This window comes from Trichosurus vulpecula, chromosome 1 (genome assembly GCF_011100635.1).
Source record: "Trichosurus vulpecula isolate mTriVul1 chromosome 1, mTriVul1.pri, whole genome shotgun sequence".
Classification (NCBI taxonomy): domain Eukaryota; kingdom Metazoa; phylum Chordata; class Mammalia; order Diprotodontia; family Phalangeridae; genus Trichosurus; species Trichosurus vulpecula.
In genome coordinates, this window is record NC_050573.1 from 4,484,927 (window position 1) to 4,512,656 (window position 27,730).

The 27,730-nt window shown below is 39.6% G+C and overlaps 1 protein-coding gene across 1 annotated transcript in view; it reads left to right on the forward strand.

Moving 5' to 3' along the window:
* The first annotated feature begins 680 nt into the window (after positions 1-680).
* LOC118844086 (vomeronasal type-2 receptor 26-like) overlaps positions 681-27,730 on the forward strand; it is a 34,535-nt gene continuing 7,485 nt past the window's right edge. The window contains 4 exon segments of the mRNA XM_036751940.1: positions 681-931; positions 12,545-12,836; positions 21,255-22,058; positions 27,187-27,414. Coding sequence (XP_036607835.1) covers positions 681-931; positions 12,545-12,836; positions 21,255-22,058; positions 27,187-27,414 — 1,575 coding nt within the window.

The following is a 27,730-nucleotide window of genomic DNA, read 5'->3' on the forward strand; positions in this document are numbered from 1 at the left end:
AAGAAAGTATATTCCTTTATATCCCCATTGTCTGTTTACATTGAATACTATCTGAAAGAGGCAGATTCAACATCCCTCCCACAGTCCCCTCACTAAAGTTGCAATCTGGGCCAGCCATACAGCCTCAGTAGCCTTGTGCAGACACAGGAATACACAAATATCTCTAGCTCACAAAATGTTACTAAGACTCCACAGTTTCAACCATCTGGTGAGCCCTGCTGGGAATAGGTAGGGAGAAACCAAAACATGTTATTTGACTTCTGTTTTTCTTTTTGATGCCAAGACACAGCTGGAGATGCTCTAGGCAAGGACAGTCCTTAGATCTCCCAATGGATCCAGTTGTCTCTTTGGATACTGGGCTTCCTGAGGAGGTATCTCTCCCAGTAACTAACCATGAGGCTACTGAGAGACAGTTCTGTTAAGGAGCACGGGAAGACTTATAATAAGTCTTATATAATACCCTTGGTCTTACATCATTGTCCTTGTCCTGGACAAGGGCCTGACTCATGTTCCTTTTTGTTTTCTCAGATATAAATGGAAAACTCCAGATTGGACATCAGCAATATTTCTGTTGCTGGCCAGTTAACCATCAGTCAATGACCCAAGCAGTTGATTTTGTTCTGGGCCAGGCAGCTCCTTGGCTCCTCCCAGGTTTGGGGCTTTGGTTGATGTTCAGGGAGATGGTACTTCATGTTCAGAGGGACACTTTCTGGCTGCTTCCTACCATTTTCTTGACACTGCTCCTGCAGCTTCCTGCTTCTGTGTGCAGGACAGACGAGCTCATCTGCTTCCACAAAATCAGCCCCAGCCTCAGGAGAGATGGGGACCTGGTCATTGCAAGCTTTCTCTCTCTGTATTCAGTGAAAGTCAGTCATGTCACAGGAGCAGCACTTTTTACAAATCAGCCTAACAAAGACTGTAGGAATTATCAGTAAGTGCCTATCAGTATGACGGAGTAAATTTTCACTGAGTGAATTTTAAAAAGCATTTTCTTTCTAAAGAAATGGCAAACAGGGAAGCCCCAGACACTTAACCCCCACCTTCCCCTCTCCAACTTTTGTTTTTGGCAGTCTTACAAAGCTAAAGAGAGAAAATGTTCTTTCTTGCTATGTCCCTGTGTCTGTACCTGCCTCTCTCTGTCTCTTTGACTTTGTGTCTCTTTCTCCGTCTCTCTGTTTTTTGCTGTGTATTTCACTGTCTGTTTTGTTAACTTTATGTCTCTATTTTTGTCTCTATTTCTCTGTCTCTCTTTGCCTGTCTCTGTCTCTATTTCTGTGTTTCTTCTCTCTTGCACTTCTCTTTCTCTCCTCAGGGGCCAGGTCCTTGGGAAAGTACAGAGATAAGGGTTACTAGGAGTCTCTGCCATTTACCCCACCTCCCATATCCTGCCCTTCAGTGTCCATACTGACACTATGCATAAAAGTCTTTTTGTTCCAGAGCAGCGAAGCGTAACAGGGCTTACTGGTCTAGCCTGAACTGTTCCTGGGAACTGGGGGAATCATTTGTGTTGGATTTCTTGAGAGGACAGAAATGTGTTTGGGGATCAGCTATAGTAAATATGAATCTCTAGGGATATAATAAATCTGGTGATGGAACGCCTGTCATATTTAGAGATTTCTGAGGTGCTCTCATTTTCAGTTGAGTGATGTGTGAGCATTTGGTGTTTGTTTCTCCAGAAATGTTTTGAGAAATGAATATTTCTCTTATATTTAAAAGCTAATTACTGTATTAGGACCAGGTTTTTTTTTTTTTTTGCCTTTTCTCCTTCCTCGTTCAGAAACAGATCAGGAGCAGTGTGGGAAATCATAGGCAGGCCAAGATCTAATCAGACAGTAAAAGTAATGGGTAATGGGTGTATTCCTGCTCATTTGTTTGCTCAGAAAGGCCTGGGAAATTGTTGATTCTCCCTGTTATAAAGACAGATGATATGGGACATTGATGTCTCTATGACCAACATTTGAGTGACCTAGGGCATATACCCCAAGAACTTCATTTCAATATATCCCATACCTGTTATTGTGTTAATGGATCCTAGGAAATTTCCATACCTTGGGAACACCTCCTCTTCAAAGGGTATATAAACTGTGACCCCACCACGATTAGGGGTCTTTGGTGTAAGAGAAAGGGCAAAATGGCCATGCTTTTATTAAAAACCTTCTGGCCTAATTAATAAAATGATTAAATGACTCAGAAACTATATTTCTCAAACCTTTTGAAACATCACAGTTGTAGCTAACCATGAAAGGATCAGAGCTTTTCACTCTAGATTCTTAACAGACAGATCCCCTCAGGTGAGTGCACAGGGAGAGTTCTTTGTTAGGACTCTATGATCTGAGTCCCCCTTTAACAAGTAAATTTTATCTGAGTAAACATACACATGTCTCTGTTTTTAGTGTTTGTGTTGCAGCCTTTTTTTCTAATTTACCCAGTCAGGGGGAGGCAGATCATCAGGTCAGATGGGCCTACTTGAAAAAAGATCCCCCGAAGTAAGTTATATGGGGATGAGGGAGAGAAAATCTGTGTTTACAGTGAGGGCCACCTGGGAAATTCAGGGTATTTTGGTTATTCTGCTTATGAAACCAATTGTTATTAAACCCCCAAAGCACTAGCAACATATTCCGTATTGTTTGCAGGACTAGGGATTCAAATAGTGAAATCTGGGCCAATACTCTGTGAAAGAATCTCTAATGCTGCTCTGTGTGTGTGTGCGCGAGTGTGTGTGTGGGTGGGTGCGTGTGTGCACACTTTAAGTAAAGGTGTTGAGGTGTGTGAGCCTGCCCAAGAGGACCCTGGTAGGAACTATTCTCAGCCTTTTCGGGCAGGGTTGTATTAAAAGGATTCTTGCTGTCAGGGAAAGTGAGTAAACTAAGGGACATATTAAAGCAAGGAAAGGAAGTAGTTTTTAAACTCAGCTTTTCACTTTTCTCGGTCATTAAGGCTCTGTTCTCTTTGTCTCTGTGTGCATTTGTGTGAGGTTTTTGAAGAGTAGTTTGTTAAGTTAGGGAACTGAAAAAGCAGAGTGTGACTCTGTCAGGAATTAGGTTGGGACATGGACTCAAAGGGGTCTTCATTTCTGAGCAAAAATGCCAAGTTGTTTCTCCCCCCCTTTAGTGGGTCTCTAACTTGCCCTGCAAGGTGATAACATCTCAGACTCAGCAGCCTGTGCGTGGCTGAAGCTTGCTGGGGCTGATTCTTAGGAGCAAGCCCAGCATTTCAAGTGAGGTTAATTAATGATCTACTTAAAGCCACTTTAGGATATTTAAATTAAATCTAGAGAATTCCCACCCCCCTTCCTCCATATATCTGACAATGTGTTTAAAACTGCAAAAACAAGTTTTTTGTCTTGTAAGCCAATGATCAGGGCTCTTATATCATAGCCTTAAATGCAATCATTTGACAATTCAGTAATTTGTTAAAACATATATTTACATGGTAAAATCTGTTTTTTTTACTAGTAATGTTGGTGAAGAGTTTGAGAGAAATACACCTCTTTGACCTCTAAATTGTTAAGTGTTAATTTTCTACAGAGTCTAGGAGGTGAAGAGAGGCAGGACAAAGAGGAGGGAGAGCATGATTTTTTAATTTGGAAAATTGCATCAAGTAGGAATCAAGCTTTTTGTAATCTGTTAATGGGTTTGGGAATAGTCAGAACCCCACTATTGTGCTTCAACAGGAACATAAGCCACTGCATGTCTCCTAAAAGTTTTTCAATCACTAAAAAAAATCTTAACTGACAATTTTTTTTTTGCTGTTTTTATTCCGAGAGTTTATTTATTTAATTTATTTAATATTTTTAGTTTTCAGCATTGATTTTCACAAAAGTTTGAATTACAAATTTTCTCCCCATTTCTGTTGACATTTTTTAAAAAGGATTCATCCCACAAACTTCTTCCCGTGTTGGTACTAGGAATAGACAATGAGGATTTCTATATCCTTTTGGGAACCTGAGAGATTGGGAGCTCTTTTATCTCTAGAGAGGAATGGAATTTTGTGATGTGCAGATAAATGAAGAGATTCCCCCAGGTTGAAATTTAACTCCACAGCTTGGGGAAGTAGGGCTTTAGTAAGACATTGGTTTAATAATAGTATGTGCAGTCTGCGTTGCGGTTGAAATGTGAAGGAAAGTAGGTTTGTCTGAGTAATGCGTTGGAAATGTTTTAAAAGAGAAATAAAGGCTTGCCTGAAAATAGGAAAGGTAGATAAGAAGGATTGGGGACAGGTGGGGAACGTATCCTGCACACAGCAGGTGGGCAAAAGCAAGCCCACAGAATCCAAGCCCCTCCTCTCCATGGATAGTTGCTCTGGGTGCCTTAGTGCCAATTTCAGATGGTTTAAGCATGTTGAGAGGGTGGGAGGAAGTTTGACTTTGTTTTAAGTAGAAAGATTGAGAAAGAATTTTGTAGCTTGATTTGAAATTCAATAGACAATGTTTAAGAAGGCTAGGAGGAGTCAAAATGGAACTGCATGTTAGCTGTATGGGTGCAAGAAAGTACTATTTACCTCAGTTTACTATTCTGTGAGGAGATCATAATAAAACCCTCCTCCCAAGGTTGTTGTAAGGATCACAAGATTGTAAAGTGCTTGGCATAGGGTAAGTGTTATATGAATGTTAACTGTTTTTATTATCTCTGTTAATAAGATATAATTCCTTCATATTTGGTAACTTTGGGTTTTCAGATGTGATCCATATACAATGCCTATGGTGATGAGATGAGTGCTTTTCTGTGTAAAGTAATTTGAAAGCGCATTCAAATAAATCAAAGTCACCTGATTGGCAATGGGTTGGTTTCAAATTTTAAATCCATAATGTTGTTTAGGGTATTAGTATATTTCCAAATTTTCTTATGTTGTGCAATTGGGTGAATAATTGTATCTACTATATTGTTAGAAAAATTATTTCTCTTATAATCTAGATGTTGTTAGATTTAGAATTGTACTGTTCAAAAGCAGAATGAATGGGTTAGGAAGCTGTTAGGTCATTCTGTCAGCCCTGCTGACCATGTGTTGGCAACAATCTGAAGTACTGTTATTCAAGAGGAAGTTCACCTAAAATTATTTGGTTGTCACTTATGACAATTATGAGACTGTTAACTAAGTTATATGGATTTATTATTTTAACAAAGTGTTTAGATAGGTATTTTCAGAAGGAAAATGAATAATTATACAAAAAAACTTGTAAATCTCTGCTTTGTAAACCTAGAAGGATTTGAGAAGCATCTAATCATAAATTGTTATCAACTCTCTACACGAGCTTCCAGTGTTGTGGAATTCCTACTGAGTAAATGAGAATCCTTGCACAAACTACGATTTTCAAGCCTGCTTCATCCAAGGGGACACACACACACACACACACACACACACACACACACACACACACGTTAATTTGGAGGTTTACAGCTATTAGCCAGTGTTGATTTTCTAGGGGTTTTAAGTAAATTATCACATATGTGCCATCTATGTAGAATGCCAGAATGTAATTATTTTTCTTAATTTCTAGTGATATATTTTAAGACAAAGGAAAAATATTGAATTAAATTTTTAAAGGCCAGGTAAATTTTGTTACTGTGATAAGGTTAATTTAATTGGGTGTGTTTTTTTAACTTCCTAGAAAAACTGAAATCCATGTTGTAAACACATTTTAATTCCAACTAGATGTTATGTAGGAATTTGTGATGAGTAGAAATTTATTTTATTGTTATAATATTTTAGGGATTTATTTATGTTACTCAAAGACATTTTACAGCAACTTAGCTTTGATAACTTTCAGTTTTAAAGAATTTTTTTTTTTTTGCTTTAAGGTTGAAGAAGAGAGAGATCTATCATTTTTGAGGTTTCCAACTAATTTACTTCATGAAAGTTTATTGAGTATTCTTTTTAAAATCAGGATAAATATTAAGCTGTTTTTAAGAAAGAGAAATACTTTTGGGAAGGAAAGTTTAAGTTAAAAGTCTTTTTGCAAAAATAATTTGTGTGTTTTTAGAAGGCCTACTAATTTTTATTTGCAAGCTAATTTGTTGCAATAATTTGATGATATTGATAACAGTTTTGTCCAGATGTAGTATGATTAGTGAAGCTTTATAGTTTGAAGAGAAAACTCTTTTGGGGCCATCCTAAATATTCTTTGAGTTTTATTCCTACTATTGTTGTGTGCTTGGACTGGCCTTAACTGATCTCTTGAAGAGAAACATGTACAGTCAGAAACTCAATGGAAGCAACATCTGACATTTAAGGTTAGGGAGCACCTGTCCATATCTGTCCCTGGGAACACGGTATGGAGGTGACTTTGGAAAGCTAAGGTTGGACTCCTCTAGACTGATTCCCCCATAAGGGAAATCAGTCCACTTGGTTCTACATGCTAGGCTTCTAGTGGTGTAGGCCTAGAGCACCAGTTCTGATGCTGTTAGGACTATGTCCCTGCTTATAGCTCTCATAGCCAATTTCTATTATCAGGGTAGACAAAGTGGAAGTTTGTTACTGCAGTACTGAATCTATTAGTTATTAGTTTGATACTACACATTTGAATTGATGTGATGAGCTGCAAGTGGGAAAGATCTTGCTACTTTCATTTGAATTTGTTGTCATTCTGTGGCCTAAGCAAGAGTTCAATTGAACTTGCCTTACGTATAAGACTCAGTTCTTGAAATATTTTATTCTTTCAGAATGATATGAGTGTAAGTAGCCAAAGGTAAACAAGCTTGTGAAACAATGATGTAAATCGTATATAAGTGGTGAGGTCAAAGTCAGGAATAGGATTTCAGTATAGTCAGTTATGTTAGTGAAGAGTAGTAACTTATGAGCTATCTTGTTTCACCCTAATGGGAAATCTGATTTTACTTTTGTTTGCCTGAAAATAGGAAAGGTAGTTAAACTGGGATTAGAACATGTGTAGAAATGCATGCAGACTCCTTAAGAGTCACCTTAAAGATGTTCCCATTGTTTAGAGGGATTCTGAGAGCAGCACTCTGTATTTATGTGCATTTGAACACGATTACTAACTGAACATGTTTTACTATAGAAACTGTTTCATAAAATCTGTTCTCTGTATACAATTTGAGATTTTTATGTTTACACATCTCATCCTAATTCTTTGTTGTTGTTATGAAGCATCTTAAAGGAAAATCATTTGTGCAATTTTTGAACTTAGGAATAAAAAAAATCTACGTAGCATGAATACTAGTTTTCAAGATGTGATGTTTTTATGATGATTTTTTTACTGTTTCCAATGAGAGATTACAGTCAATACTTACTATCTAGGATATGTGATACTTGAGAGCTGAATCCTCCTAAATCTCTGATTGTTGGAACTTTCTATTTAAGACCTTATGGGACAGTTAACTGATGTTATTCTGAATCTGACTCCAGGAATGATCATCAAGAAAAACTACTGAGTCAGTGATCCATGCTGCCAGCAAGCCTATAGGATTTTACATGCAGGTGGAGTTCTCATGGATAAAGGTTGGGAGAATGACTTTTTGCATGGGTTGAGGGAGAATCCTCCTGACTCAATTTCCCCAATGAGACATTTACTCTTGGAAATATCCTACCTGGCTGACTTAAAGTGTGGCTTAATGTAATTGACTCTCTACCTAACTTTTTTTTTTCAGAATTGACATGAAGTTAGGAAAGCATTATCCCTTGACTGTATAGCTATGTCCTTATTCTCCTTATATGGCACATTTCTATATTCATATTAGATGATTAGTATGAACACACTATTGTGTCTTTATCTTCCAAACTAATACTAGAGCATATACAATAAGATGCAAGCATAATATTTGAGCTATTTGACCTAGACTTTTAGTCCTTTCTATATTCCAAACCACTATACCCTTAACATTTGTTACTAGGTATGTGTTACTATGTATGTCAGTCCTTTAATTTCTCGCAATATTATGGAGATAATTGAGCAAATGATGCAAAAAGATTTGGGAAACCAGGATATGAGTCTGTTATTCAGTGAATATCATAACTGTCAGTGTTAAGGAAAGGAATATTAGCACAATTACTTATCTTAGAAGAATGGCTTATTTATTTTGTAAATGCCTTAAAGAAGCATTCCATTTTGTTAGGGGTTATTCATCTGAACGTTGCTGGACGTTGAGAATGTTTTTTATACGTCACTTACTTCATATGCACTGTTTTGAAATTGACTATGTCATTTATTCATACATATCATCCCTAAACCTTTTGTTTCAATTGAAGTTAAAATGGCAACTTTTAAATGAATTTGTTTTTGTATTAGAGTCCACCTTCTTATAAAAATTGTCGTGTTATTAATTTCTTAGTGGAATCTCATCCTCCTAATGGGGGAATGAATAATGCCAAGTGTAAAAATTCGGTTCTAAATTTCCTGTTTTTATTTGAGTTTCTTGGATGTATCAATATGACAGTTGGCTAGCCTAAGACTGTAAATTGCCTGATCTAGAAAGTTCCAAATTTGATCTTCTAATAATAGACACATGATGGTTGAGTTAACTTTTATTACTCGACCCTGTTATTGGTAAAGTAATTCAAAATTCTATGAAGACCAATTTTGTAGGACATTTTTAGCAGAGAAGAGGATTGCTACAAATAACCTGAGTCTAATAAGGCAATCAGCTGCAAACTGCTCTGACACCACAACCAGGCCAGAGAACTGCATCAGACAATGTTCTGAGAATCGTAGGTATATAAGATGAGAATTCTGAGTCTTAAATGAACATTCTTTTTTCTTTTTACTGTTTAGTTTTTTCTTTTTGCTTCTTCTATCTGTGAGGTCTACTTACTAAAGGAGACAGCTACCTTTGGTTTTATAAATTTGTTAATCAATTTCTCCCCTTTCTCCCTCACATTATTACCCATCATAAGCCTTATACTTAAGAATCCTTCATGAAGTGTTTGTAATATCAATTAGTGTTTCATTGAGGAGTCTTCATCTCTCAATTATAATCAAATGGGGAATGTGAGAAATGAATATTTATCTTATATTCAGTAAGTAATTATTGTATTAGGACCAAAGTTTTTCCCCTTTCCTACTTTCTCATCCAGAATCCAACCATCATGGGAAATCTTAGAGATTTACTCAGGCCAAGATCTCATCACAAAGGAAAGAAATTCCAAGTATGGGCTAATGGGTATATTCCTGCTCATTTTATTTGCTCAAATAGGCTTAGGGAAAGGTTGATTCTCCCTATTATTAAGACTGGTGATATGGAAATTGATGTCTCTTTGACCAAGATTTGAGTGACCTAGGTCACATACACCAAGACCTTTATTTTAATATAGCACTGACCTGTTGTTGTGTTAACACATCCTAGTTGATCGCCATCCCTCAGGAACACCTCTTCTTTGAAGTGTGTATAAACTGCGCCCCCACCACTATTAGAGTCTTTGTTCTAAGAGAGATGGCTAGATGACCATCCTTTTATTAATAACCTGCTGACCTTAATGATACAATGAATAAGTTACCCAGAAACTATGTCCCTCAAACCTTTTAAAATGTCACAAGTTCCTTCTGAGCTCAAAGCAGCAATGGGAAATGGAACTGGACCTTTCTTCCAAAACTTTATTATGTTATATGGACACTGCTCTTTCCTAGATTGAAACTGTAGTTCTCTTTTGGGTCTGCTCTTGTTACATACTAAGGAGTATAACACAAATGCCTTTTCTAGCAATTCAGCCTGAAACGTAAGCCTCTGTGAGTCTGCGCTTTGGGGTAGGGTGGGAGAGTCCATATCTGGACACAAACACACACATACACACACACAGACATATCTCCCCTCAAATAGTCTTTCACAAAGACCTTCACTGTAAGGTAGCTGATGCATTAAAAGATAGGAAGGAATTGTGTGGGTGGGTTGTGGGACCTGAATTACGGGAAAAGGCCAATGGTCCTTATCAGATTGGTATTCCGACCTCTTCCTCTGGATCTCTCTGTCTTCATATCTTGGTATTTCTCTATTTCACTTTGTGCCCCTCCTTCTTCTCCCTAAGTATTCCTGTATTAAATGTCCAAAATAAGGAAACAAATTCTATTCCATATAGTCAGAAAGACCTCAATTCCAGTCGTGTGTAAGACACTAGGTTTGTGATACCTGGGCAAAACATTCAACCTGCCTGTGCCTCAGCTTTGTCGTGTAAAATGAGGATAATAATAGCACCTACTTCCCAGGGTTGTTGTGACGTCCCAATGAGATTACACGCACACGCTCACAGACACACACACACAAACACATATACCCATAAAGCACTTCTCCAACCTTAAAGCAGTATATTAATGCTGCCTCTTATATTCTTAATCACTTAGATTTCTCAAATTCTTTAAGGCATTACTGTCTTTTTCTTTCATTATTCTCTGGCAGAGTTGGTGATGATTGGTTTTAGAGGGAAGAAATGTAGCCTGTATGTAGCTTCAGACCATGGTGCTGCTGTGAAGCACATTTCTTTTTTTATCTGTGTGGCTTTTAACTTTCCTAGTGAACAGTGGTCTTCTATGGAGACAAAAAAGTTTATTCTACAGTGTTTCATTCTCATGGTAGGGAATGTGAGTGACTTAAAATGATATCAATTTAAGGGGGATTTATTAAACACCTACTGTGTGCCAGTTGCTCAGGGACCATACTTTTTAATGGTAGAGAGAATATAAACACTCTAACCAAAAGGAATACTAGTTATTTATGGGATGGACGACATTAGCAGCTGAGAGTGCCAATAACGCTTGAGAAATAGATGTGCCTTTTGGTTTGGGGGACAGCTGATAACAAAGCATAGAAAGAGTGGACTCAGCATCTCAACTTCTCAGGGACCTGGCAAGCATCTTCTCATGAGAGAAAAGAGAGTCTCTTCCTGCAGGTAGAGGCAGTTTGGATGTGAACACAAGAATTATGGGGAAGGCTGATGGACTCTCTTCTCCTCAACTGCTGCCTTCCAGAAAACTGGGCTTGTTTTCCTTAAAAGTGGGAGCTGCCAAGAGGGACATCCCCAGTTTGTATATTTATTAGGGAATACTGGCATAAACCAAAGAGGTCTTTGATGTGGGTTTTCTGGTTGAAGATTGGCTGCAGGTGACAGTCTTTAGGTGCCTTTGGCTTCCTTCTCTTCTCCAGCCTTAACAGGGAAGATAAAGAGATGGAGAGAGAGGAAGAGAGGCCTTCACAAGACCCTGGCCTTGAAATGAAGTCACATTGGCAAGGACTGACTATAGATGTTCTTTGTACAAGTTTGGAAGGCTTCCTATTTCCCAACCTGCCTCTGATCCCTCCTGCTATAGTTCCCTCTGCCTAGAGATGATGGTAATCATGCTATTAATAGCTCTCCTATTCAGAGTGCTTTACAATTATTATCTCATTTGATCCTAAAAATCACCCTATCAGAGAGGTACTATTATTCATCCCCATTTCATAGAAGAGGAAAATTGGGGGAAACAGGTTCAGTGACCTGCCCAGGGTCACACAGTAAGAATTTGAGGCTGGATTCCAACTCGGGCATTCCTAACTCACAGCCAGTAGCCACCCAAGTACCTGCTCCCTTCTTACTTATATCCATGAGTTCCTTAAGAGCAGGAAGGAAGGAAATAAGCATTTATTAAGTGCTTATTATATGTCAGGCACTGTGCTCTACAGATTTCAGATATTATATCATTTGGTCTCCAAAGCAACCCTGGCAGGTAAGTGTTACTATTTCACTATTTTACAGACAAGGAAACCGAGGCAATCTGAGGCTAAAGTGACTGAGTGTAGATTTGAGCTCAGCCATCCAGGCCCAACAATCTATGCACTCAGACAGTCACCAGGGTCTATCTAAGCCTTTCCTTCACATTTTCAGTGCTGTCACCATTCCTGAGATGTGCGCAACGTTCCTAAATGCTTGTGATTTGATCGATCGCTATTCTTCCATAGTTAGGAAGCTTTTCCTAATGGCTTCATTTCAAATGGAGTTTCCCCCATTCATTCCTACATTTCCTCGACTGTGCATGTGCACATATCCCCTGCTACTGCGAACAAAGGGCAAGTCGGCATTTCTTGTGCCCTCGCCGTGCCGCAGACTCATCCGGAAACAAGGACCATCTTGGTCACTGACATTTTCTGGTGTCAAACACACGCTTAATGTTTAGTAGCTGAACAGATGAGAGGATTTTGCAGGCAGAGTCAAACCAGGAGCTCAAAGTAAACAGTCCTCAGCATCACAGGAATTTTAGGAGGGGAGCTGTTCAGGGATGAGGGGGCATGATAATAATCAGCTTAGGGCAGAAAGGTGACAGCAGTACAGAGAGGCACAGACCTCAAGTCAAATCCAGCATCAGAGACTTACTGGCTGTGTGACCTTGGAAAATTCACTTAACCTCTGTTTCACTCAGTTTTCCATTTGAGAAGTGGGGATTTAATGAGATGATAATTGTAAGTTGCTGAACACAGTGCCAACACCACATAAATGTTAGTTATTATTTTTGCTGTTGTTACTATAAGTCCAAAATGAGCTAGAATGCTTAGTTTTGACCTTTGTCTTCATTCTGAAGTTAATTCTCATTTCAGGCTTTGTTAGTGGTTTCTGGCTCTTTCCCCCTCAGGTGGCTGCATAAAAACTACCAGCAGGCCATGACCATAAGGTTTGCTGTGGAGGAGATCAACAGGGACCCTTTTCTGTTGCCCAACATTTCTCTGGGATTCCAGGTCTACAATGCCTACCACAGTGATGAGAGGACCTTGGAGAGCTCCCTGCGGTGGTTGACAGGAGGTGGTCAGCTAGTCCCTAACTTCAGCTGCAGAGGGCAGGACAAGTCTGTGGCTGTCATTGGAGGAGCCACATCAGCTCTGTCTGTCCAGATGGGGACCCTGTTTGAGCTCTACAAGTTCCCACAGGTGGGTGATAGTGGGCCTGCTGCCTTCTAAACCTTTATCAGTCCACTCCAATTTAGGAGAGGTTGGATGGACCTTTATTTGAAATACTCTTCAAATTATACACAAAGTAAATAGATTTAGAATTACCTAACTCTGTGGAGGGGTGAGTGGGGAAGGACTAAGTACTTAGACAGTGCCTACTGTGTGCCAGGCACTGTGCTATACACTCTTGTAAGTATTTTCTCACTTGATCCTCCCAACAACCTTGTGAGGCAGGTGCTATTTTATTCCCAATTGAAGCACACAGAAATTAGGTGACTTTTCCATGATCACCCAACCAGTAAGTGTCTAAGGAGAGATTTAAATTCAGATCTTCCTGATTCCTGATCCAATGCTCTATTCACCACTTCCAAAACATGTTGCACATGTAGCAAAAGAGACTAAGAAGAATCCGTCATACAGGTAGCAGAAGAACCAAAAGAAAACAGCATCATAAAACCAAGAGAACACAAGCTATCCAGGAGAAGAGCATGATCAACACTGTCCAAAACTGCAGAGAAGACAACCCCGATGAAGATTTTCCAAAAAAGTCCATTTAATTTGACAATGAAGGGATCATAGTTGACTTTGGAGGGAGCGATTTAAAATAAAGACTTTGGTTGCTATGTTGTAGAAAGTTCAGCAGAAAGTGAGAGGAGAGGAAGAGGAAGGGTTTAGTATAGATGAATTTGACAAGAAATGAAGCCACGGAGTGCAGGAGAGGTACAGGGCAGTAACTACCAGGATTGTTAGGATCCAGTGAGGCTTGTATTCAGGCTGAAGGGTGAGGGACATGGTCGTACATTTAAACATCTCGGAAACCGCCAGGACATAGAGAGATAACAGATGATTGAGAGAGCAGAATGACATAGAGGGCAATCTGTTTAAGAAGATGGATTGGGATGGAATCAAGGGTGTATTCAGAGAAGTTTACCTTTCTACCTCTTTCTATTATACAGACAAGAAGGAGATAGTAAGAGAAGACATCTAAGTGATTTTACTTGAAGAGGAGAAAAGAAAAGGGAACTCTCATTAAGAAAAGACAGGGTTGTTTTTTTTTAATTTTGGTGAAGTTGTGGGTCACTGTCATCAGGTAAGAAAGGGAATGGAAGGAATACTGTAAGAGATTCAAAGAAGTTCAGTAGTAATAGTGGGTGGCATTTATATTGTATTTTAAGATTTCCAATGTAGCATACACTTATACAATTCCTGGCTCATAATGAACACTATTCAAATGTTAGATATTATTTTTATTATGTATCGTGTTTCATTTGAGCCTCACAACAAACTTGGAAGATACTATTCTTATACCCCTTTTGCTAATGAGAAAACCAAGCTATCCAAAGGATAAGTGACCTGCCTCAGACTTGAGCTCAGATCTTGCCAAGTCCAGGCCCAGCGCTCAACTCACTGCGCCACCTAGCGGCCATTTGTTGAGAATTCTTGGAATGTTCTCGTTATTAATTGAGATAGGGAATCAGTTGGGAAGTGGAAAAGGATTGTTTTTACTGCAATGAGTGGTTGTTGTTGTTGTTGTTGTCGTTACACCAGTTGAGTTGTTTAAGAAAAAGAAGAATCTATAGTGGACCCAGTAAGCACAATTTCCGGATTTTCCTCTATTCCATTCACGAGTATCTAAATAGAAACAAATTGGTAAATGATGGGAGCAATTCCAGATTGGGGCTTTCCAGGTAAAATCAGTGATAGGACAAAGGGTCTAATGAATGGAGCATCAAGATAGTGCCGAGTTGAATTGATTCACCAATGAAATGGAATAGAGCAGAGAGGGGAGAATGGCCAAAGTGGAGCTGATGGCCTGGGAAATCTAATCCCCAAATTATCAGTTTACTTTTTAAAATAGTATTCTTCTTTCCTGGTACAGACAAAGGCACTCCAGATGACGTCTGATTTATGCAGACTGACAGTTTTCCCTCATCTGGGATATCCAGCTTCTTATTAAAAACCTGAGCTTTTGTGGCTGCTCTAACAGTGGTGATACACACTGAGTTTGTAATCCACTACAGCTCTTAGGTTTTTCATACAAAATGTTGCTTACTTATCCCCTCTCCGCCTTCTTGCACTTATAAGGCTAACTTTTTTTGTATCTGAGTGTAAGATTTTACTTTGATTTCTGCTTTATTTCACTTATTAGATTTAGCACAAAGTTCTAGCTGATTAAAACCATATTGGAGCCTTCCTCACTGTGCCGTCCATGTTGGGACTAGCATTCCCAGCTTTCTCTTATTTGCAAATTGAATACATGCACCATCGTCAGGGTTTACCAAAATCACTGATAATGGGCTCAAAGTGCCAGTGACAAAGGATACTTTCTAGATCGTTCTCCTGGAGACTGCCTTGCAAGATATTTTGGTTGTTATTGTTCAGTCTTTTGGGTTGTGCTGGACCTTTTCTGACCCGATTTTTGGTTTTCTTGGCAAAGATTACCACATGGTTTGCCATTTCTTTTTCCACCTCATTTTACAGATGAGGAAACTGAAACAAACAGAGTTAAATGAATAGCCCAGGGTCACGCAGTTAGTAACTGTCTGAGGGTAGATTTCAGTTCTGAAAGATGAGCCCTCCTGACTCCAGGCAGGCAAACCTATCCACTACCTCACGTAGGTACACAAGTGAGTGTCTGGGGTGACATTGTCCTATTAAATACTATGATCTGGATCTAGTAATTCAGCCATTTGACTTACTTATGCCATTTACGAGCTCATATTTTCCGCCCACAGGAATAGAATAGAATGACATTCCATAGTACAGTAGAAGGACCATTTGGTATGAAATCAGAGGTGTGATTTCAAATCTCACCTCTTGGACTTACTTGCCCATTTTGGATAAGTCACAAACTCCCTCAAACCTAGATCCCTTCCCTGTTGAACAAGAACATTGAATCAAATGTCTTCTCTGTTCCCTCATGCCTTTGGACCCATGAGACTCCAAAGCGAGACGTGGTCATATAATCTGTTAATATAGGGGCAAATTATAGCTGCAGGTTTTCCATGATTAGAAAGTATCTTATTATAGTAATTTTGACACAACATTTTTATTGAGTCTTTCTCTGTCTTAAAACATCACATTTACTTTGTGTTTGCAGACTCTCTGCCAGTTCAAGTTATTATATTCTTAATGACAATGAAGTCACAGAAGATATTCTTGCTGAATGTATATATGTATGTATGTATGTGAGAGAAGAACTGGAGTTGCAATCATTACTAGCATCATTGTACATGGGAAACAAGAGCAGTACCTTTATCAAGCAGTACTTGATGCTAATTTCTCCCATGGGTGTTGAAAGACCCACTAATGAGAAATGCGACACACAAAAGAGAGGAAGCATGAGGACTCTCTTCTTGTTCAGTCATTTTTTTTGGTAGTGTCTGACTCTTTGTGACACCATCAAGGTTTTCTTGGCAAAGATACTGGAGTGGTTTGTCATTTCTGTTCTAGCTCATTATATATGTGAGGGAACTGAGACAAACAGGGTTAAGTGATTTTCCCAGGGTCACATAACTAGGAAGGGTCTGAGGTCTGATTTTAACTCAGAAGGATGAGTCCTCCTAACTCCAGGATGAGCAATTGATCCACTGAACCATCTAACTGCCCTTTAGGACACTACAGGGGCATTACTTTTTTTTCACTGAATGTGGTAACTTTATTTATGGTACAAAATACAGGACTCTAGGCTCCAGGCCAATAGGGGTGCCTTGGGACAAGGATGTGAATGGGATACAGCATCCCCAGTATAGGAATGTAGGCTCCCCTTTTTTGGCTGGGGATGAAGGTCCTTGGCTTTCCACTTTGCTCCTTGGAGGCCATGTAGACCAGGAGGTCTACTATACGGTTTCTATAACTATACTCACTGTCATACCAAGAAAGGAACTTGATAAAATGGTCATTGAGGGAAATACCAGTGCCAGCATCAACAGTAGAAGAAGGGGTGTTGCTGTTAAAGTCACAGGATACAGCCTGGTCCTCTGTGTAGGTCAAGATGCCCTTCAAGGGTTCCTCGGGTGCTTGCTTCATCACTTTCTTGATATTATCATATTTGGCAGGCTTCTCCAGGTGGCAGGTCAGATCAACAACAGATACACTGGGAGTAGGAATGCAGAAGGCCATGCCTGCAAGCTTCCCATTAGCTCAGGTATAATCTTGCCTATAGCATTAGCAGCACCAGTGGAAGCAGGGATCATGTTTTTGGCAGCACCATGCCCATCATGCCACAGCTTACCACAGTGGCCATCTATTTTCTTCTGGGTAGCAGTAATGGCATGGACTGTAGTCATGAGTCCTTCCACAATGTCAAAGTTGTCATGAATGAACTTGGCCAAAGGGGCCAAGCAGTTGGTAGCAGTAATGGCATGGACTGTAGTCATGAGTCCTTCCACAGTGCCAAAGTTGTCATGAATGACCTTGGCCAAGGGGGCTAAGCAGTTGGTAGTGCAGGAGGCATTACTGACAATCTGAAGGGAATTATCATATTTTTCATGGTTTACTCCCATCACGAACATTGGTGCATCAGCAGAAGGGGCAGAGATGATGACCCACTTGGCTCCATCCTTCAAGTGAGCCCCACCCCTTTCCATGGTGGTAAAGACTCCAGTGGACCCTACAACATGCTCAGCTCCAGCAGCCCCCCCCCCATTTAATATTGGTGGGATCCTGCTCCTAGAAGATGGTAATGGCTTTTCCATTGATCACCAGCTTCCCATTCTGGGCCTTGACAGTGCCCTTGAATTTCCCATGGGTGGAATGACATTGAAAAATATAAACCACATAGTTGAGGTCAAGGAAGTAGCCATTGATGGCTACGATGTCTACTACACATGAGGTGAATGCAGCCTTGGTCACCAGGCAACCAGGCCAAATCAGTTGACTCCGACCTTCACCATCTTGTTTCAGGGATATGACTGAAGTAGCAGAACCTAGCACCAAGCTTGGTAGAAAAGCCAAAAGGGGGCACTATTCTTTGGAGCCTAGCAGAGAGCCACACTGAAGAGGAACTTCATGAGAATTCCACAAAGAGAGAAAAGGACTTTCAGGAATGTGGAGATGGAATTCACCTTTTGGCCACATGTATTCTCTCTGCATTTGAGCCAATTCTCTTCAGGAACCTTGTGGTGTAAATGAAGAATGCATCCATGCTTAGGGAGATTGGTTTTGTAATAACTATCCTTGCTTTACCTGCTTAGTAAATTGCTTTTCTGAAAGCTAATTAAGTCTAGCTGATAATAAGGAACGTATCATTTGGGGCACATGACTCAAATAACTAGAAACCCTCACAGCTTCCTGCTCCTGCCCAGGTTTCTTAGGATAACAGAGAGAGCAGTTAGTAGCAATCAAACTTTATACAACCAACTTGATAGTTAAAGGGAGAGTCAGGGAAACGGTCCATGAGGGTGTGCTACAAATACATGATTTGATATGTTGTCTAGGAATTATAACATGGATTCTGATTTTACTCCCCTTAGAATTCACTATGGTCAAAGTGTGATACCTGTCCACGTGGCAACTGAGGAAAATAGTTGGCATGGCCAGTGCTACTACGGCAATAATTTCATTTCTCATGTTCCCTAAAATCCATGTATTTTGCATATAACTTGCTAGCATGCAACTGTTGAACTGATTGTGGAATTTAATCATTTCACAGTGAATCATGCCTGTCTCAACCAGCTTGCTTAATATTTGATGTTTAGATACATATTCTGAATAAGAATCTATTGAATAATATTTGAAGCATCAAAAGGACAGCATTTCCGTACAGCCTAAGACTTTAAAACATGTATGACTATTTCCAAGTGTCTTTAAAGAAACTGCATATTCAAAGTATACATACATACACACACACACACACACATTTATATTCCAGTGTCAAAAAAGAAGCTGTTTGATTGCCTATTATTAAACACAACTTTTGTATATAAAAATGTATAGATATCATACTTCTGGCTTCAAAAACGTGCAACATACACAAAACATCTGATTGTTTAAAAATTTTCTTAAAAATATTGCAATTACCATGTGCAAAACCTAACAGTGTTAGTGTAACAACCGATTCTGGACCAACAACAAACATGTCTTAGTCTATTTGGGAAGAAGGGAGAAAACCTAGCTGAATCAGTCACAACTCAAGAATCAGAGAACTTTTTCTTTACTAGGCAAGTGGATAAATGAGAGGGATAAAAATTGAGATTTGACTTGGTTAAAATCCCCTTGCAATAAGGAGGGTACTCTAAAATCCACTGCATTAAACAAGAAATAATAAGACAAAGTATTAAGTATGAAAAACGAGAATATGAAACATCTTATAAGCAAAAACAACTGATCTAGAGAACAGGTCAAGAAGAGAAAGCATAAGAATAATTAAAATACCTGAAAGTTACAATAAAAAAGAATCTTGATACAAGAAATAATGAAAGAAAAATGTCCTGAATTTTTAGAAAAAGAGGGTAAAGTAGAAATAGGAAAACTCAATGGAAACTCAATGGAAAACACCACCTGAAAGAGATTCTATGAGGAAAAGCTACAGCAATATCATAGTTAAATCCCCAGCTAAAGAAGAAAATATTATGAGTAACAAGAAACAAAAATTCAGTATGACACTTCCATAATTAGAATGACACAAGACCTAGTAGTGGTGATATTAAAAGATTGCAGGTCCTGGAACACTATATATTAAAGAGCAAAAGAACCAGGCTTGCAGTACAAAATGTCATACTCAGCAAAGTTAAAGAGAATCCTGAATTTACAAAAGGATATTTAATGAATTGCCAGACTTTCAGGATGATATTTAAAAAAAACATGGACTTAATAGAACATATGACTTAAGATCCAAGAGAAATATCAAAGGCTAATTAGAAGCGACTCAGGACACAGTGTTTGTTTTTTATATGAGGAAATGTAAAATGTATGTCCAAGTTTGTTATTAGTAATTGCGGAATTCAAGAGAAAGATTGGAGTAGACCTGAGTATTGTATGATTCTAAAAAGTAAAGCATTTAGGAAAAGGTGAAAAATAGATATACAAAGGAGGTGGGAGAGGAAGAGCTGACACAGAGGAATTAGAAGAGGGAGGAGGGCTGTAGGTTCTGGAACCCTACTCTCGTTGTAATTGGTTAAAGAAGGAATAATAGATATACATTACACACACACACACACACACACACACACACACACACACACATATATATATGATGTAATAAAAGTCTTCTAAATTAAGAAAGAAATAAAAGGCTAAGGGCATAGGGAGGGGGGAGATGATAAGGGAGAGACTTTTAGGGGGAGGGGGCATAAGATAAGGGGATTATAGAAAGGTGTTTAGATCAATGGAAATTGGCAGATGAGGGAGGGATTCTGGGGAGGGGTGTTAAGTAATAAGGGGCAAGGTAGTGGGTAGAAGTAAAGCAAAGGAGTCAGGAGGGATAAGAAACAAGAGATACACACACATATAAAATGAAGATCAAGAGTAGAATTCATTTTGGAAAAAAAGAAAGGAGGTTAATGGTAATCTCAGACAAAGTTAAAGCTAAAATAAGTTTATTAAAAAGAGAAAATTAGGGAAAGCACAGTATATGTCAGGCGTATCAATTAATATTGTTTTAGACTATTTGAAATAACTACACAGTATGATGTTGGAATGCTGTTGTGGTTTAGGAGATTTGAATTGGTGGCCTTAGAAAAATAAGGAAAAACATGGAATTATGAAGGAAGAGGTTTTCCACCCTCAGAGAAACAGAAGACAAATAGGTATAGTACAGTTTTCCTTAGATGCATATGAATATATATGTCTATATATGAGTATGATTATAAATATTTAAGTATACATATGTATATACATATATATGCCATGAGACAGTCATATATATGCATACAAATATATGTTACATGTATATATGTTGTATGTGTGTGTATGTATGTATGCATATTAATTTATATGTAGATACATGCACACGTGTGTGAGTGTGTAAACACGCACCTGCCCATAATTGTATCCTTCTTTGGGGAGGGAGAAGAGGGGGGGAGAACAAAGTAAAAAGTACACAACTGAGAACAAAAGAAAACTTTCCAAGAAGCAAAGATGAACAACTTTGAACATAATGCATAGTATTTATTGTACAAGATTTCTTGAAATGGAAATTTATTGCTGTGTATTTTGAATCCTCTCTTATATTCTACTGTGCACATGGCAGTGCTTTTTTTTTTCTTTTCTTATTGTGAATTTAAGTTTTAGTAAATAAGTTTGAAATAAATTAATTTTGAATAAAAGAAAAAAAATCAACTACATGTATCCCCACAGAGTGAGGACAGTTTGAAGACAGTTTTTAATTTTCCACAATTCTATTCTTACTACCAAATTCATAGAATTCAACATTTCCTATGTTTCCATATTGTCCAGCTTACTTTTGGCCCTTTTGATCCCATCCTGAGTGACAAGGCCCAGTTTCCTTCTCTCTACCAGATGGCTCCCAGGGACTCCTCCTTGCCTCGAGGTGTTGTCCAGTTACTGGTACATTTTAAATGGACCTGGGTAGGTCTGGTGATCACAGATGATCTCAGAGGTGAGGAATTCCTTTGGAAAGTGACAGGGGAGATGGCAAAGTATGATGTCTGTGCATCCTTCACAGAGAAGATCCCTGTCAGTGAGAGACGACATGAAGAATCAAAGGAGAATTTCATGTCCAGGATCATGGAATCTTCAGCCAGGGTGATTGTGATTCATGGTGATACAGATTCATTAATGATTCTGAGACATTCACAATGGCTCTTTTTGCCAATATATAAGGTGTGGATCACCACTTCTCACTGGGATATCACCATGAGGCCCAACTCTGTTGATAATTACAGTTTCTATGGAGCTCTCACATTTACATACCTGACCAATGAAGTTCCTGGTTTTAAGTCTTTTCTCAGGTCAATCAACCCTAATAAAGACCCAGAGGACATTGCACTTAAAGAGTTCTGGTTGTCAGCTTTCCGGTGCCAGGAGGAATATATAAAGCTTCAGCTAAAGCAATGTGCACCAAATGCCTCCTTGGAGGCTTTGCCTATATTCCTTTTTGACATGACCATGTCTGGTCTCAGTTACACCATCTACAATGCGGTGTATGCTGTAGCTTGGGCCCTTCATGAAAAGCTTCTGAGGAAATCAGAGATTGCATCTGAGGAAGGTGGAGAAATCTGGGTGCCTCCTCCTTGGCAGGTAAGATCCCCTTAAGAATTAGTCCAGTCCATTGCTGATTCTCGATATTTTGGATGGAACTCACAGTAGGGCCTTTTCTCACAAAATCTTTGAACTCCACAAATGATCTAACAAGGGCCACATACTGTGGAGCTATCATAAAACTCATATTCTGGAAATCATGTCTTTCTCCATTCACCTTATGTGAGTTTGTGGACTTTTTGGTCACACTCAACATATTAAGCTTTAGCCAACTAAAACTCTGCGTTGTTTTCGCTCATAAACCGTTACTTAGCTGTTCCGGCTTATGTTTGTGAAGATGACTTTCTGGACACATGAAACATTTTTCTATTCCTACTACATTTCATTTAATTAGTCTAACTTCAATCTTTCCCTTTTACTTTCAGGATCAGTTTGAACTTCTCTGTTTTGCATTCAAAGACCTGCATCATTGGGCACACCCCATCATTTTCCAGTCTTCTTAGATGTTTAACCATACTACCATTGACTTTGATAACCAATGACAATGGGTATTTTATCGTTCCTCACACAAAATCCTCCATCACCCTACTACAAGCTTTTTTACTGGCTGTCCCATATGCCTGAAATTCTCTCCCTCCTTCTTTACATTTGCGGTCCACCCTGGCTTCCTTCAAGTCCCCCAAATTTAGCTTTTTGTAGGAGGACTTTTCTAATCTCTCTAAATCTCTACTGACTTCCCTCTGATGTTTATCTCCATTTCCGCCTGTATAAACTTGTTTTTGGTAAATGGCTGTTTTGTGTTGTCTCCCCAACAATAGGAGCCCCTTGAGAGAAGGGACTATCTTTTGATTTTTGTGTGTACATCCACATTTAGGAGAATGTCAGACATATAGTAAATGTTTAATCAATGCTTGTTGACTGTTGGCTCAGTGACATATTTGAACCATTCTCTAATCTTCTACAGCCTTTTTTGGATCTTGTCTCTCTTGTGCTAACCTTGGGTGGCCCCTAGGGTTCTGTCCTCAGCTTTCCTCTGTTCTCTCCCATAATGCTTCACTTGGAGATCTCAATAGCTCCCATGGGTTCAGTGATCATCTCTATGCAAAAGATTCTTGAATTTTCTTATCCAGCCCTAACCTCTCTGTTGACCTCCAGTTTTGCTTCTTCAGCTGTCTATTCAACGACTTGAACTGAATCTCCTGTACATATCTTAAACTCAGCCTCACTAACTCCTCCTCCTCCTCCTCCTCCTCCTCCTCCTCCTCCTCATCCTCCTTCTTCTTCTTCTTCTTCTTCTTCTTCTTCTTCTTCTTCTTCTTCTTCTTCTTCTTCTTCTTCTTCTTCTTCTTCTTCTTCTTCTTCTTCTTCTTCTTCTTCTCCTTCTTCTCCTTCTTCTCCTTCTTCTTCTTCTTTTTCTTTTATTTTTATTATTATTATCATTCCCCTGAGACACTTCCCTTTCTAAACTCTACAGGGCAGAGTTCAAACTATCTTACTGAATGCCATAAGAACACTGGGATGAATTCTCTTGCAAATACACATTATGTCCATGGACAGAGTGGACACAAATGCAAAGGGTAATGTTCATGTGCTATACAGGTGTCCAAGCCAACTTTCACCTTAAGCACTGCAGGTCCTTGAGTTCTCCCATTATAGAGGCCTTACAAACTATACCCTATTTTGTACATGAATTAATCGACATAGAGACTGTGACTGTTGCTTCTCCAAGAATCAGGTGGTTCTGTTGGCTCAATCATGCTGTCGGATTCTCTTGGTCTTGCTCCTTGATGCCAGCTGAATTCTTCATCACCTCCATCCCCAGGCTCAGCTGTACTCCTTTGCTGGGGAACTTTTAGGCTCTTTCCAAAATAGCAAAGACCCTTAGCTTTGGACTGAGAAGAGCCTTTCAAGTTCTGTTCCCTCATGACCTCCCAGGCCTCTCACTTTGACAATTCTTCCAGACACAAGGTTGGGCCTCTTTAGTGAGAGGCCTGACTCTAATCTACATTGACCATCTCATTAATTTTCCAAACCCTCATTTCTGCAGGCTAGGCCATTGCCAGGCAATGACAGTTTGCCCAATCTTTTATAAGCTTCGAGGCTCCCAAATCTGTGTAAATCCTAGAGGGCTCCCTTTGGACTTACACAAATGAATGGCTGCGCTGAAGGGCCTGTAGACATCTGTGCTTTAGGGACAAATTTGTGTTCTCTATGGGACTTTTCATATGAGAATAAAGTAGCTTTCCTAACAAATCAATCAATCAATAATTGTTTAAATTAATCAGTGTCTTCTTTCTGACAGGCATCGCACTAGACCCTGGGATGCAAGTGCAAACGGTCACACGGTTCTTACTTTCAAGTCATTCAGTCAATCAGCATTTCTGAAGCATTGACTATACTGCTGGAACTGGGTTAAGGGCAAGGGAGACAAGGAAAGGGAGCAAATTGTCCTTGTCTTCAAGGAGTTTAACCTCTGATGAAGAAGAAAACAAGGATATATTTATATATACACACACATCATAAATTGGGCTCTAAAAATAAATCAAATACTTATAGTAGCATGGTCTTTTTCCTAGGAACAGCGTAATAGTCCTTTTGGACTGTTTTCTTCTCTGCCACTTTAAGGAGTTAATAAAACTTAAAAATACAGTGAAAATCACTCTGACCACCTAGTTAGAAATATTTCTAACATTTGGTTCTGGAAGTGGTGTAACAACTACGCTGCTTGCCACTGCTTTGGCTGTGTAAGAGCAACAACACCAGCACATAGAATGGCTGCCAGTACAGGTCCTTTGATTTGCTTTTCTAAGGAAAGCATCTATAAGGGGTTTACAATATCACTTTAATCAAACACAAATATATCATTCACTTAGGTCAAGGGGGAAAGCCAGCACCTTGAACTTCAGAGCAAATACAAACAGAATTACAAACACAGATAATATAAACAGAGCAAACACACACAGTTACTGACAGACAGGCTGTTAGCCATCTGACCAAAGAATTACCTAGTTACCAGAGAGAGAGGCACCAACATCTGGGTTTTCAAAGCCAGGGGGCTCCAGCAGCTACTCAGAGTCTCATCTGGTGAAATCACATGACACTTTTCCAGTGAGTGAGAGCTCCAAACAAAACTCTAACCTCTGAGTTTATATACTCTGTTCAGGGTAAAATGGCATCACAACCATGTGACTCAAAACCATGTGACACTTCTTCAGGTGTCACAGCCATGTGACACAAACCTATGTGAACTAGGCTTTGTTTTTCTCAAGCAGGTCAAAAGCTCTTGATTCAATCAAAGAAACAAAGACCAGACTCATCAAAGGCACTTGATGACCTCAGTGTTCCAAAAGAGAAAACAGATAAAAAAGTCCCACCTTAATTACCATTACCCTCCACCTTTCTTCAGGATCCTTGTCTTTACATAATCTAAATAGCTGTGGAATCTGGAACAAATAGAGGTATTATACATTGCTATCCAATCAGGGAACTAAAGCATAACATTCACAACGTAACAAAACATATCATTCAGTGTCATTCTCCAAAATACTTGTTTACAATAAAAACTCCATCCACCCCTAGGTTACAGCAAGTTACAATCTTCTTTAGTAAATACAGAGTGTCCAAGTAAAGTCCTTCTTGAGGGTGTGTCCTTCTCCCCACACTTCCATTGGAGGCTTCCTCACAGCACCTTGAGATACCAACATGTTTTGATTAGCAATGCAAACAAAAAAGTCTGAATAAAATTCTCTTGGGGATGTGTCCTTCTCCTCATACTGCTCCAGCTCCCCACTTCCAAGTCCTGAGGGGCAGCTGGGCAACAGTACAAGCAGGGTGGGGTCTTTGGGGGTCAACAGCACTTCTCCCCACCCACCATAGACAACTCTACCCTCCTGCTGCGTCACAAACCATCTCAGGAGAAGGTAGCAAACAGCACACTCAGTGCCTTGCTGCAAAGTTTCCATCTTGCCCCAGGGCTGAACTCTACTCTCCTGGGTTCCTGGTCCTCTAGCAGGAGCTGGCTTCTGCTGGAATCCTGATGTAGGCAGCTCCCTGGTCTTGCTCTCACCTCACCAAGATCAACTCACAGGCAGTTCACCACTTTCCATTTCACCTTTCCGAAGTTCTCACACAGGCAGTCCACCCCTCTGGCTGGGTCCGTATGTCAGCAGCCATCCTCCTCTCATCTCATCTCACCAACTGCTCTTGCCATGTCTGTACGAAGGTCATTCTCCTCTTTTTCTCTCAATGTATGAAGGCAGTTCTCTGCTCCTGTTTCAAGGCTCCACATACAATACAATCTCAGGACATTCGCCCCTCCAGCACAGTCTGGAGCTGGGCTAATCCATTCAAGCCCTGGCTGTGGAGATCCCCACCTCCTCCAAGCCTCTGTTTGTTTTTCTCCCACAGCCACTGCTCTGGCGTGTCTCATCTGGAGTGCTACTGGGGTACGGAGGGGGAAGGAGAGGTTATCTCCCAGGACCCCTTGCTCTGGGCTTCCACAGGAAACCACTCCCATCACTGCTTTTTGCCTGTTTTTGTTTAGGACTCTGCTGCTCCTGGGACTCCACAAAACCACATCCATCACAAGTATAAAGGGCACCCCAATAACTGAGAAACATTCAACCATTGTCTCAGCACCCCAAAACTCCATGCTTTCCTTCTAATCTGCAGATCCTGCGCCATTTTGTAACAAAGCTGGCAGCCCTTCTGCCACAGTAGTGGCAAGCAGCATTGTTGTTACAAGTGGCAGTGGGAAGCAAGGAGAATTCTGACTCCTCCAGCATGACTAAGATTTTCCCCACAAAGAACAAAATTTCTTCTCTAATTGTGTTGTCCCCTTTTCAGTTTCATTGGAGGAAGAAGATGTAACGATGACAAGAAGAATAGCTCTCATTTTTGTACCCCTTTGAGATCTACAATGCACTTTGATATATCATTAGGTCTTATTACCTCATTTTGTAGAGGAGACAAGAGAGAGAATAAGTAACTTGCCAAAGGACAATTAGCTAACAGGTGTGTGAGGTAGAATTCCAATTCACATATATCATCCTTCCAAAGAGTAGCACCAACCTCAGTTCACTAGCCCCAGCATCTCTGGCACTGTGCAGAGATCTTGCTTCTTAGAGAACCCTGATACCAAGACATAAAGATTTCTCTTCCCTTTCAGCTCCACTCCTTTCTGAAGGATACTCACTTTAACAACAGTGCTGGTCACCAGGTATTTATGGATGAGAAAAGAAGCTCTGAGGCTCAATATGACATTAAGTACTATGTGATTTATCTTAATGCTACTGAATTTCTTCTGAAAGTTGGCCAATTTCTCCCCAGTGCTCCACCTGGTCAAGATTTCACCATGTGTGAGGAAGCCATCGACTGGGGATGGATAGATTCAAAGGTCAGAGACAATTTCAACGTAAACTTACAAGTTCAGTCGTAAGAAAAATTCTCACTGTAATTCTCCCTAAACATTGAATATGATGCATAGAAAATCTATGGCTATGGGTGGAATGAACCTCAAGCCTTTACCTACCCAGAGGGTTTCATCATGTTTCTCCTTCAAATAGAAAAGAGAAACAGCCTCGGACAGTTGCTTGCCTTTTGAAAGCATTCTCAGTTCTGGCTCAACACCCAATCAAACAGTACCTCTTTTTCATATAACAAGTGGGTTTCAAACAGTCAGACTATGTAATGGGAAAAAAAGGTGGTTGTTG